Source organism: Aquarana catesbeiana, linkage group LG05 (assembly GCF_042186555.1).
Source record: "Aquarana catesbeiana isolate 2022-GZ linkage group LG05, ASM4218655v1, whole genome shotgun sequence".
Classification (NCBI taxonomy): domain Eukaryota; kingdom Metazoa; phylum Chordata; class Amphibia; order Anura; family Ranidae; genus Aquarana; species Aquarana catesbeiana.
In genome coordinates, this window is record NC_133328.1 from 101,598,743 (window position 1) to 101,611,307 (window position 12,565).

A 12,565-nucleotide genomic window follows, 5' to 3' on the forward strand; every position below is an offset into this window, starting at 1 on the left:
GGTGACACCATGTTTTACTGCAGGGGGGGGTGGTTAGGTTGGTGACACTGTGTTTTAGCACGGAAGTGGGGTTGGGGGTGACACCATGTTTTACTGCGAAGGAAGTAAGGGAATACCGCACCAGCTCACACAAACCCTAGTGACACCGCTGAGCACATCCCTCTATACTGTGTACAAGTCTCTCTCCAAAGTCCTGAGTGCCATTTCTCTCTGCTCCCTGGTTCATCTGTTATCAGCGTGACTCTCATGGTTCTGGCAGCATTCTCAACACCAGACTTAAATAATCACAGGGGGTACAACAGACAACAGCAATTTCAGTGTTAGATCCATACAAGGGGAGATTGCTCCCCATGTTATAGATCCACCAAAGACGGTAACTTTTTTCCAACAATGCAAGGGATATTACCCTTGTCGTATATGTAATGTATGTCTCCACAATGTGTGTGGGAAACGTAAAACTGACACTTTTTTATCCACCTCCACTCGACGTAGCTACAAGATGAAACACTTTACAACTTGTGCCGCTAGATATATAGTATACCTTCTTTTCCTTGTAAAAAACAATACGTAGGACGCACTATTAGGACCTTCTCTGTGAGGGTCAATGAACACTTGGCCAGCATCAAGAAGGGCCGTATTAATCACAGTGTGCCTCGTCACTACTTGAAACACCATAACAAACAAAAACTCTATGGGTACCCAATTTAAAATAATAGACAAATTTGTCCCACATTGTAGGGGTGACTCCTGCTTACGTGGAGTATCCCGTCTTGAGACCTACTAGATACATGAATTAAAGTCTTATTCGCCGTTCGGCGAATAGGACTTTATGAACGCCGCTCAGGACATAAATTGTTTTATTAAGCTTAATCTAGTTGTTTTTGTGTCCGGTCGGCTATATTGATTATGCATAATTTTAAATACATAACAATTCATTTTAGTGTTATATGTACTAGATTTCATATATCATTTTTTATGTAATGGTTTATATGCACCTGTTATGTTATCATGGTACTTATATATACCAAATTATACATCATTATGTTTTTTTGGATTTCAGTTTTAATTAAGTCAGTGGCCCCATTGATAGTATTATGTTTGTCTATTCCGTAGTCATGCCGCTTTTTTCCACCATGAGACCTGAATGGGCCTCCAGGTGGCAATTTGGAGCGCAATTTACCCGTTGACGCCAATACGCTGTTGCGCCATGAAGGTAGTGATGCCTGTGTGGCTTAGACGAAGTCACATGCCGAGTCATGTGACCTACCAATTCAGCTCACGCTTGGGTGTGGTCACATGGTGAGTCATGGGAGTGACCCATTTAGGAAGCTCCGGGCAATCACGCTCGTCCCAAATCCAAAGTGAGGCTTGCATTATCTCTAGTTAAAGCAGGGTTCCACCCAAATTTTGAACAATATCTGTATGTATTCTCTTCCTTGCCTAGATGCTGACATGCCATTTAAAAAAATTTAAATCGCAGTAATTACCTTTTATTTTTCTATTCTTCTTTGCACTTCCTGGTTCTCCTCCCGTGGGAGTAGGCGTGTTTCTAGACTCTCCCAGACTCCACACAGTCTCCTGGGAGCTAGTCTCAGGCTTCCCAGGATGCCACTGAGCATGTGCGGGAACGAGTGGTGAATGCTGGGAGCACAGCATTCACCGCATCCAGGAAATAAATGCTTGTGGGCTTCAAATGCCCACAATGAAGATGGAAACCACCTGCAGTGAATAATATAACATATTACACACAATATGTGAGTATGTAATGCTGAGAAGAAAAGTTTGTGAATGAACTCAAAAAAAAAAAAAAAACGATAGATAGGTGGACCCCCGCTTTAATATCTCATATCCGGAGTACATGGCAACGGGTGACGTCATTGCGCTATGACAACAACAAAGCCCACGTGACCGACGGCGAGTCACGTGTTCAGTCACGTGACCCGTTCAGAAGTTTTCTATAAGTGGGCCGTGTGGGGATCGTGTCCTTGCTTTTGCAGTTACAATGTTATGTTGCGGCTGTGAGGTGCTTCCTCAGCAGGCCAACCTTTGTTTATAGGGAATTGTATGGTAGGACCATGACCTGGGAATCTTGGAATGAGACGCGGAATTTGCACCGATGGCCTATTGTTTCCGGTTTTTGGTGCAGTGAGCATAACAATGCCCCCTATCCCTATGTGTGGAATTGTATCTTATGGTATACCATAATGTGGCATGGAACTCACAACGGAGGCCATCACCACCGGTTTCAATACCGAGGGAGGTGCCACATTCCCTAATGCCATATGTTTGATTATTATGATATGTTATAAATACGAGCAATGTGGGGGAGCAGTGTTATGCCCCAGTTGAAGTCTGTTGGGACGAAACGCGTCGGGCTTACTTTACTTGCTCCCCACATTGCTTTTAAATTTTTATCTTGTGATCAGAATTTCTTTGTACTCATCTATTACCAATGTTTATACTTTTTAAGACTAAATCACCTTTGTTTGACCTGCACCATATAGAGCTTTCCTATTCTTTCCCTATTTTCATTCTGGCTTGACTGAGCATACTCCCTCACCTACTATCAGCCTTCAGATGGCTCCTTCATTGGGTTATAGTCCCATTGGGTTTGGAGAATTATCTGAGTCCTGGGCCTTCGGCTATACGCATCCTGCTGACAATTGGGCCTACCGTGTTTGGAGCGACCACCTTCCAGATTCCAGTCTTACTTGAGTTGGTACAACTCCCAACCTCCAGGCTTTCAGCCAATAGGAGCTTGATTGACCCACTGCCGCTGGCAAGTGGGTCCACCTTGTCTGGTAAGAGTATTCATCTATATCTTTTCAATAGAAGATTTTCCTGTTTTAACAGCTTCACAGCCAGCTTCAATTCACCCTGCTGCATCATTATTATCCCTATAGAGGATCTTAAGTCAGCTATTGGATGGACACACTTCTTAGGAAGTTCACTAATTTGGTGTTTATTTTTCCTTGCACTTTTTTGGACTTTATCTTCACTGATTTGCTTTTGTTGTACACGTGATTATTGTACTTGTACACCACATGTTGATATTTTATTCAAATATTACATGTTTACATGTTCCATATTCCAATATTTCCAGTCCACCACTGTTATATTGTTTTATGGTTATATTCAGTGCTAAACTTTGTTTTTTTACATTTAGCTTGGACTTTGTTTTAGTGTTAGCAGCTTCACTTTTATTGGTTTAGCGCAGTAATTTCCCAAATTTTTTTCCACATCTAGTACTGTATATTGACTTTATGTATTAACCTCTTGCTCCTTCTTCAGTTGCTCCATGGCTTGCTGGAACTCCTTCTCTTTCGCTTCAGCCTCAGCAATGCTGGCTTGGTTCTGTTCTTCGTAGGCCATGGCAACAACAGCAAGGATCAAGTTAACAAGATAAAAAGAACCCAAAAATATGACAAACACAAAAAAGATCATATATGTCTTCCCTGCAGCTCGAAGAGTCTGAAAAGATAGAAGAACAATAAACAAAATGTTACCACCATTGTTAAAGTGTTTAATATGCTATTCCCTTTAATTTTACTGATGTTAAATCAAGTGAGTTTATGTTAGTAAAGGACTGTGCTGAACATACATGTGTAGTTTTCTTGACTGTTTGGTAGTTTGTTCCATGCTTAATTTTCAGAAATATGAAATTAAATCCTTTTAAAGCCACATGCATGTAATGCTCTTTAGTTATTAGAAGGAATTTATAGCAGCCATAGACAGTCAGATGTCTTTGTGTAGATGAATTAAGGGAAATAATCTTGTCAACATCTGTAGCATTATTAGCTGCATCATATCTCTTGCAATGGACTAAGGCCGGCCATACTCAGCAGGAACTTGCCAAGATTCAAACTGTTAATGGGCAGGCTGAATGTACTAAGTCAATCGATCAACTTGCGTACAACCAGCCTGACGAATTTGCTTAGCCGCTAGCTATAATCACTGTCTTCTCCTGGGGAAGACATCTTCTCCCCCCAAGAGAGATTTCTGCATCAACGCTGTCTGTGTTGATGGGGGAATCAAGCAAATTTCTTTCCTGCAACCCGTAGTTGCAGGAAAGAAATTTGCTCTGTGTATGGCCAGCCTTAAGCAGTATTGTAAAGTTAATACCTTTCCTCTCTTTTTTAGGTGTGAGCAAAGGCATGGTGGCAGTTCCCAGCCCTACCTATTCAAAGATTGCAGGATGGTTTCTCAACACGTTGACAAATCTCTATGGACAATAATGAGCTCCTTATACACTGGAAATAAGTGTTAGCCCCTTCTAGGACTCTAGGCTTAAATGGCCCCATTCTGTCCTGAGCTGTCAGGTAGGACCAGGGCATTCTTGGGTCATTTATAAACAATCTTTATAATAGGCACAATATTAAAACATACCAGTTGGTATAAGTTCTCCCAATAGTCTTGTGTCATAAGTCGGAACAGAGAAAGGAAAGCCCATCCAAAAGTATCAAAACTAGTGTAGCCATAATTGGGATTTCTACCAACTTTCAGGCATACAAAACCTTCTGGACATTTCCTGTTGGAAGAAAAGAGGGCAAAGCAAATCAAAATACTTTTTCAAAATGTAGGGCTTTATATCTTTCTTAGTTCTAAATGCAGAAAGAGGACGTATTGTGGCCAACCTACAACATATTGTCAGGACTATTTCTCTATGTTGCCACTGTAAATCAATCTTGCAGGATAGGAAGGAGAAGCCAAAGAAAAGTTTGAGAATGTTGGGAAAAGCTGCTTACAGTAGTCTAATTCCTCTGCTACCCCTATAGAGTGTCAGGCTATGAATTGAACAAATAAATTAATACTATTTTCTGAATTAATTTAACAAATTCCACTAAAAACATAATATACATTTTTACCCTACATACATTTTAGAAAAAATCTGTGTCAAAGCAACAAAGGTCTCCCAAGGTAATGTGTTCTGCAATGCGTCGTTAAGGAAATCACTTCACCTGGATAGCGTGCAGTGTTATCAAGTATTTTATAAAGGCCAAATGTATTTAAAAGTTTGACTCTGTCTTGATTGCAGCTTTAAAGACATTTATTTTATGCATTTAGCAAAGGAGGCACTCTGTGATATATTTAAAGCTACGTATTTATTTATGACTCCTAGTGGTTTACCTATTCAAATCTGTTAGATTTAGCTTAAAATAGTGACAAAATCAGTCTAGCCAGCAGTGATTTATCAAGGTCCATCAAGGTTCAGGCACTACACAGAGGGTACAATTGACGGGGAATAATGGCTAAAAAAATAAAATGAAACATAACTATAGTAAAATTTGTGCAAAGTAGAACAACCCAAGCAATTTTTCACATAATGTTCTGCTGTACGGCAACCCAGATTGTTAGGCTGGTACGGCAATTGTGTTATTGCAATACTAGCAAGACAATGTCATCACAGTGTACCCATGATAATGCAATGTTGACCATTGGGAAGCTGTGATACAAGTGGCCAGCAGTTTCCAAAAATATTCAGTCTCCCAGATACTGTTCAGCTACCCAAAAGAAAAAGAAGCTGCAACCATGGTGTCTGTGGCAATTCTACATTAGATTTTTGCATTTTCTTGCAGGGAGGTTCTCCTTTCAAAAACTTTTCTGCATTGGCCACCTTTGTGCTTGTCCACAGTTGTCAACCTTCCCGTTTCCTTGTTACCAGATATTGGAATTTGTTTTTGAATATGTTACTGATGTGACACAATAGTCACCTTAACAATCCAAACCTGTTATTTGAGCATAAAAATAATTTTTCTTAAATTCATACTACCTTGTATTTTTTTTATTATTATGGGATAATTTGATGTGATTGTAAAGTATATTAAGTGCTTCATGCATTGGCACTATATAAATAACCTGTAATTTATGGGTCTATAAAGTTCCACACTCCCTACAGATAGTTTGGTAACTAACATAGCTACACTCCCTTAGTAGTCAGCCCAAACACGGTTTTAAAATGCTGAGTATATGAATTTCTAATGCAATACAACCTAAGGTCACCTATGTACTGTACAGCATAAACACACTGATAGAAGGCCTGAATTAAAGCTGAAGTTCACCCCAGAAATCTTCAGTGAATAGCCAAATACTATATGTACTGTATCTTGATAAATGCATGCCACCATATTTGACTTCCATCTGCACTCTAGTTGTCCAGCAATCACCATTGGAGACTGCCAGCTAATACCAGTGCCACCATACAACTCGCGTTGCTCAACCCATCTCATGCTATCTACATCCTGTTAAAAAACTACTGTACATTGAATGGAGCTTGTTCCAAAATCACAGTGAAACAGTTATCTGAAATATGTATATGTAAATGAGTGTATCACCAAACAAAATTAATTAAGCTCAGGCCATTGCCTTAAGACAAATGCTAAGAATGTTGAGACCAGAATTTATAACTGATTATCGCAACATTTTATATAAATTTGTTATCATATAGAAACTGCGAAAAACAAGGTCCTTTGATATGATTACAAACTTTCAAAGAAGAAACAAATTCAGAACGACACAATAATATGAAGGTGCTCCAGTTAAAACTGACTGTGTTGTTGCTGAGAACCACCTCTGTGCTTCTCCACCCTCTGTGAACAATGTGCACTCACCAGATCAAAAGGCCTCAGAAAGATGGAGATCAAGTAGCACTTAGTGTCTAAAACATCATGGCAGGGCATCCTCTTCAAAGCACCATCAGCAATGTCTGCGCTATGCGCCAAATGAGAACCTCCAGGATGCCCAGCAATCACATGCACAGAAGTGATGTGCTATGATCATATCCTTCATGTTTTGTCACTTTTGACTTCTACATCCCATGAACGCAAAGCCTGAGTGGAAAGTGACGGAATGCACTTCCTCTCTGCCCTGATGCTGTCAAAGACAAAGATATCATGAAGAGGGCTAAGCTACAACATGGGCTGCATTGTGTCCCTGGTAATAGCCATCAATTTCCAATGCTGGATAACTGTAGAGCACACAGAAACCAAACATGGTGCTAACCATTTATCAAGGTATATGTGTTATATGGCTGTTTAAAGTTCATTGAAGATTTCTAGGATAACCTTTCACTTCAAAGGAAAGAGCAAATCTTGAGTAGGTTGCTTAGTTTACCTTTAAACCTGTATGGATAATTGTATTGAATTGATAGTATTGAATGTTTTTTACACAAAAATAATATACCTATTTATTTTATGCAAAGCATATGGAGCTGTTCATATCTTGTACAAAGTAAAATGGACAACAAATCAATGCGTTCCAAACCTGGCTGTAGGGGGTCTGGACCAGTCTTTATTTGTCTGGTTGACAAGGAAAGCCTTTATCCAGTAATTACTACGTGTCCTATGAAGTTTCCAAGTTAAGGGTCTTTCTTGATAACTGGAACATCTGAAGACTATCAGTGGGCTGGAAGGACTGTTGGTTCTACTTTTAATTCTGCTTCATTAAATGATTTAGGCATTCGATTTGATATCTGGCACCTGTATGGTAATTTTCTGCCAAAACTCATACCTCATAATCAACCAAAGAAACCCAAAAAAGCTCCCTTGAGACTGAGCAGAGGCAAAGGGGTAAAGCCTTCAGCACAAAATACTGAGTTGATGGAAGCAGGTTGTGTATAATGCATTAAAGATACCTCAGAATGATGATTTGGTATATTGTTCCATTGCTTTGTCAATACTGTTTTGTTATAGTGAGAAGGATAACTTGAGCGATATTCTAAGTTCATAATGATAATTAAAAATTCACTTTGCTCACAATATGATTTGTAATTTGGCAGTTGAATAAACTATTATATGTATTGATCACAGTGTATAAAAACAACTTATTTCTAATACTTGAGAAATTTACCCAGCATCACTGTTGTTTCCACAAAGTAAAGCATCTTTTGATCCATTCTTTGTGAAGATATTTCCTTAAAAATGTAAAGAAAAGGAGGTTTAGTTAAATTGCAAAACAGCATACTAATACACTTAATGGATAATATCAATATAGTTATATTCCCTATTCATGTAATTATCCATTTAAATAGCCATTTTAAAAATTATATTTCCATTATTGGTGAATACTAGTGTGGGGGGGAGCTGAATGATCCAATGAGTTCTCTGATCTTGAGATTTCAGTGGTAAGACCTTCCTGTTTGCTCAGATTAGAGCCAAAGTAGCAATTCACCCCTCCTGTCGCTTTTTGTATCAGCCTTTTGTGTGTCCTGCTATTCCCCAAACAGCCCACCGTAAGAAAACCCAGGAACACAATTAACCATACCCTTTCCAACTGGGGCAGCGTTAAATTGGCAGTAAAGTAATTTTTTGAACTTGTACCTACAGGTAAGCCTATAAGAAGGCTTACCTGTAGGCACAGTGAATATCTCCTAAATGTGCAGTGTTTATGAGATATTCACACTGGAGGAAAGTTGGTGATGTCACCGGCACATGCGCTCTGAAGGTATGCCGCACCTTCAGAGCTTTATGCCGCAGCCGAGGGTTTCCGCGGGAGTGATGTCATCATGGTCCCGGCCACTCATACAGCCAGAGCCCTTCAAACCAGGAAGGAAAACCGAGGGGTAAATGGAAGCCCTAGAGCACTGGAGGGCTTTATTCCAAGGTAAGTATTTGATAAATGTGTTACCTTTATCTGCCAACATGCAGGGGGTGCCATTAATTCTGAATGGGCTGCTGTGTCACAAGGAAACCGCAATAATGTAAAACTAGCCTAACAAGAAGTCACATCACAGAAGCAAACAAAAAGGAAATTTAGGAATTTGGAGGAGGTTGAGAGCACTAGAAGGTACTTTTTTGCATTAAAATAGTTGTGAACATACGATGTTATAGACACTTCCTAATAGTTATAACCATGCAGGCACCATAACTGCTTTTGCTTAATTTCAGAAATGATCTGTCTTACCTTTTTTACAAGCTTAAAAAGTTCTGTTACGTGAACATGCATCTCTTCTTCCCGAGAGTGGGGGGCAGAAATACAGGACACAGTGCGCCTGTATTCCATAGACTATTTATCCTTAGGCAAGTTTCAGGCTGTGTTTGAGCAGGGGTGAGGTCAAGTGGCAGGCCATGACTGGGAGGTGAGTGCCTGAGGTAGGCTGTGATTTGTCAGTGGGTGTGTTGGCTGAACAAACTACCCAATACAGATAGGCTGGACCAGCCAAAGGATGTAAACTGACCACACTAACACAGATCAGCTTCTGTGCTTTGTGTGGTCAGTTTAGAACAAATAAGAAACATGACTGGCAGGGTCAGCCAGGTATTTCAGAAGAAGTACATGAAAATGACAGATACTATGATTTATAAAATTCAAATATGTGAACATACACGTAGAAAAAAACGAATATTAAGGGTGACATACACTTTAAGATATACTGTATAACTTGCTTTTAGACGAGAGTTTAGTATCACTTTAAAAACAATAAGAATGTAGCGGGTAAACATAATATATTCCAGCCAAGTCATAGCCCTACGGCTGTGGTCTAGTGCAACTGCTCCATATGGTCATTAACATCCCATTCTAGAGGAAAACTGGACTTTATCAATGTCTGAATGAGAATATCTAATGAGATTATATTTTCCTTTCATTTTTTTTTACTGAATGTTTTGAAGGGGAAAATAAAAGCACAGTTCTTTGAAGACAATTGATAAATAAGATAGTTGAGCATGCAACATGAAATATACTGTATATGTGCCTTTAGGCACGTGCTCGCTGATTATTGGAGTAGGCCTTAGCTGGAAGTGACATGTAACCTTAGATTCTACTAATGACCAGTCTGGGTGAGCATTTGACCCGTGATGATGTGGAAGTGATGTTCTCTGGAGAACATAAATACTTTAATCCCTCACTTCAAGGCAGCAAAGCAGAAGAACTAGTGTACTGAGCCACTGAGTCTCCTCCCCTGCACGTGTTTAGTAAGCCAGGTAATCTCCCGTCACCCAGACACTGGCCCTAGTGTTGCTTCCTCTAGCGTCACAGTCATATTTGCTTAGCAATGTCAATATCTGTACATGAATAGGATATACACTATAGATTTAACTTAAAGATACACAAGAGCACTTAGCTGGTTCATCCTCCGAGTCATAAAAAGTCCATAAAATACAATCACAGTTTCACAAACTTGAACATAGCATTGACTGTTTTTGTGTTTTTACACAAAAAATCCATTACAGTAGAATCTTACATTATACACCATGGAGATGCTATGAATCAAGAAGTGACCCTGATTGTTTTATACATCTCAGGAGCCTGATATCTCACTGTCACCAGTTCAGTGCTACATTTCCCAGTTTTCACACAATTTCTCCTGTTTTTACCACTTATAACCTCAATATAGTTATATATATATTTTTTTTTTTATACACACACACACACACACACAAACACACATACACACATACACACACACACATATTTTCTTTTTGCAAAGGCATATGTAAATAATGAGGACATAATATAATAAGCCAATTCAAAAAGATATAGATGTCACTAGAAAGCTGTCAATACACTATACAACATGATTGTGCAATGTCTGTGCAATCTTCTTTACAATTACCAAAATGAGGTAATATGGGGACAATCCTAAACATTCCATTCAATTAGTATCACATTGGAATTCCCTTGCACTACACAGCTGATCGTACAAAGATTGTACAAAGAGATTGTATAGTGTATGGTCACCTTGAGATATAATAAGGCTTGTGACTTATTATTGATCTTTTTTTATCAGTAATTATTGATATTTTAATTGCTATTAAAAAAAACAATCAAATAATCTAAAAAAAACGCAATTATTTTCTAAAAGGATAAAAGTAAAGGAACCTTCACCTATGCCATCACAGAAACACAAATACAAACACGAACATATGAAAAAAACAGATTCTTAGATTACACGTTGCATAATCATCTATTTTTAATGTGTGCATTAATTTTGAAATATACTTATCGAGTCAGAAAAATTTGCGCACATGTTATGCGGCAGGACAGCAACAGAACCTGCTCATGTGGTACACACAGTTAAGGCCTCATGCACACTGGATGTTTTGCTAACTCTCCTAGACTCCTTTCCTCTTGGCAGCAGTTTGGCAGAAAGAACGCTTGATGCTTGTATTTGGGTGGTATATAATGTCAGTGGCCAGAATAATATATTATTCTGGCCACTGAAATGAATTAATGCTCATGCGCTTAACACAGGTAGCGCTTAGGTGCATTTAGATGCATCAAGCATTTTTTCTGTCAAAACTCTGCTCCTCGACACATTGGCTATTGGTATGACATCACAACACACTGTGCTGTGCAAATATGCAGAATGTCCATTTTTTTGTTTAGTACTTTCCACTGCAGCACAGTGGTGTGTACTGAAGCCTAGTACACACTGGTAGTTATTTTTCAGTTCAAAACAGCAGGGCTGAAAAAAAAAACCCGACAGCTTCAAAGGAGACACTTTACTAACCATGTGATGTTAGTACAGTGATCTCTCCTGCTGTGCTATTGTGTTTTGACAAGGGGACGGCCCACCCGCCACAACACACCATTGGCTGAGAGCGCTGATCGGGAGCCAATCAGCAGACTTTTTTCAGTCATGCCCCATTGACAGAAGCTGGCCAACTGATCGGCTTCTGTCAGACCGACTGCAGGACATATGGGCCAAATACGATGCCACCCGACATTCGTCCAGTGTATACTAGGCTTAATGGCATATTGCCTTATCTGTGCAGCGCAGTCCAACAAATATGGTGTGAAAAGACTCTAATGTAAACACAGCAAGAATACCTTAAAATATGTGCTCCCATAAAATTTACTATACATGCCTTCACCTTAAGTGTTCTTCTCCCCAGCATCCAATGGGTTACTGCAGTGTTTTGGTCCTCTAGGGTGTTACTATGTTGACAGGATCACCGACTATCAGTGTGTAACATGGGCCAGAACTTTATCATCACTGCATAGGAATTTTCTGACAGAGGCAGGCAGGTCAGCAGTCAGCAAGGGGAAGATAATGGAAGCTCGGTCTATTTCGGCTGTGCTTCATTCTCTATTTAGGCATAGATCACAGTGTACAGAATCTGTTTTTCTTCCAGCCTACTGATCAACTACAGTGCTGCTGTATCTGAGGGAAGCAATACACGTAGGTGAAGTCCATGAATAGATGTCAAATGTCAAGTAGAGTACACGCTCTACACATATTGAACTAAGGATTCATGTTCAAAACGCCCAACGTATCAAGGCTTAAACACAATCACGTTTCACTAATATGAAGATGTACATATATACATACGTTCCAGACTATTTCACCTAAATGTCAGCACATCAGATTCATTTTCTGCAGCTCTGCAGAGTAATATGTGCATGAATTTCCCATAATGCCTCTGGGAATCACACACTTTTTTTCGTAACTGACTTTTAGCTAATTTTAGCTATATAAAAGGCATTATTCATGTAGCACTAACTCTCGGTGGAGCTGCTGGTTTAAAGCGGGCTGTTACCTTCAGTCTCGATACCTCCGTTTCACCGACACCGGGTCTAGGGTCCCGTTGATTTTACCTCTGGACGATGTAGACACCAAACACTTGAG

The 12,565-nt window shown here is 39.5% G+C and overlaps 1 protein-coding gene across 4 annotated transcripts in view; it reads right to left on the reverse strand.

Moving 5' to 3' along the window:
* The window catches only part of LOC141144373 (sodium channel protein type 5 subunit alpha-like), a 586,505-nt gene that overhangs the window by 305,223 nt on the left and 268,717 nt on the right, over nucleotides 1-12,565 (reverse strand). For all 4 annotated transcript variants that reach the window (XM_073630007.1, XM_073630006.1, XM_073630004.1 and 1 more), the window contains 3 exons: nucleotides 7,846-7,909; nucleotides 4,387-4,528; nucleotides 3,274-3,471 (listed from right to left, as the gene is read on the reverse strand). In XM_073630007.1, the coding sequence (XP_073486108.1) occupies nucleotides 3,274-3,471; nucleotides 4,387-4,528; nucleotides 7,846-7,909 (404 nt within the window). The remainder of the gene's footprint in view (nucleotides 1-3,273; nucleotides 3,472-4,386; nucleotides 4,529-7,845; nucleotides 7,910-12,565) is intronic.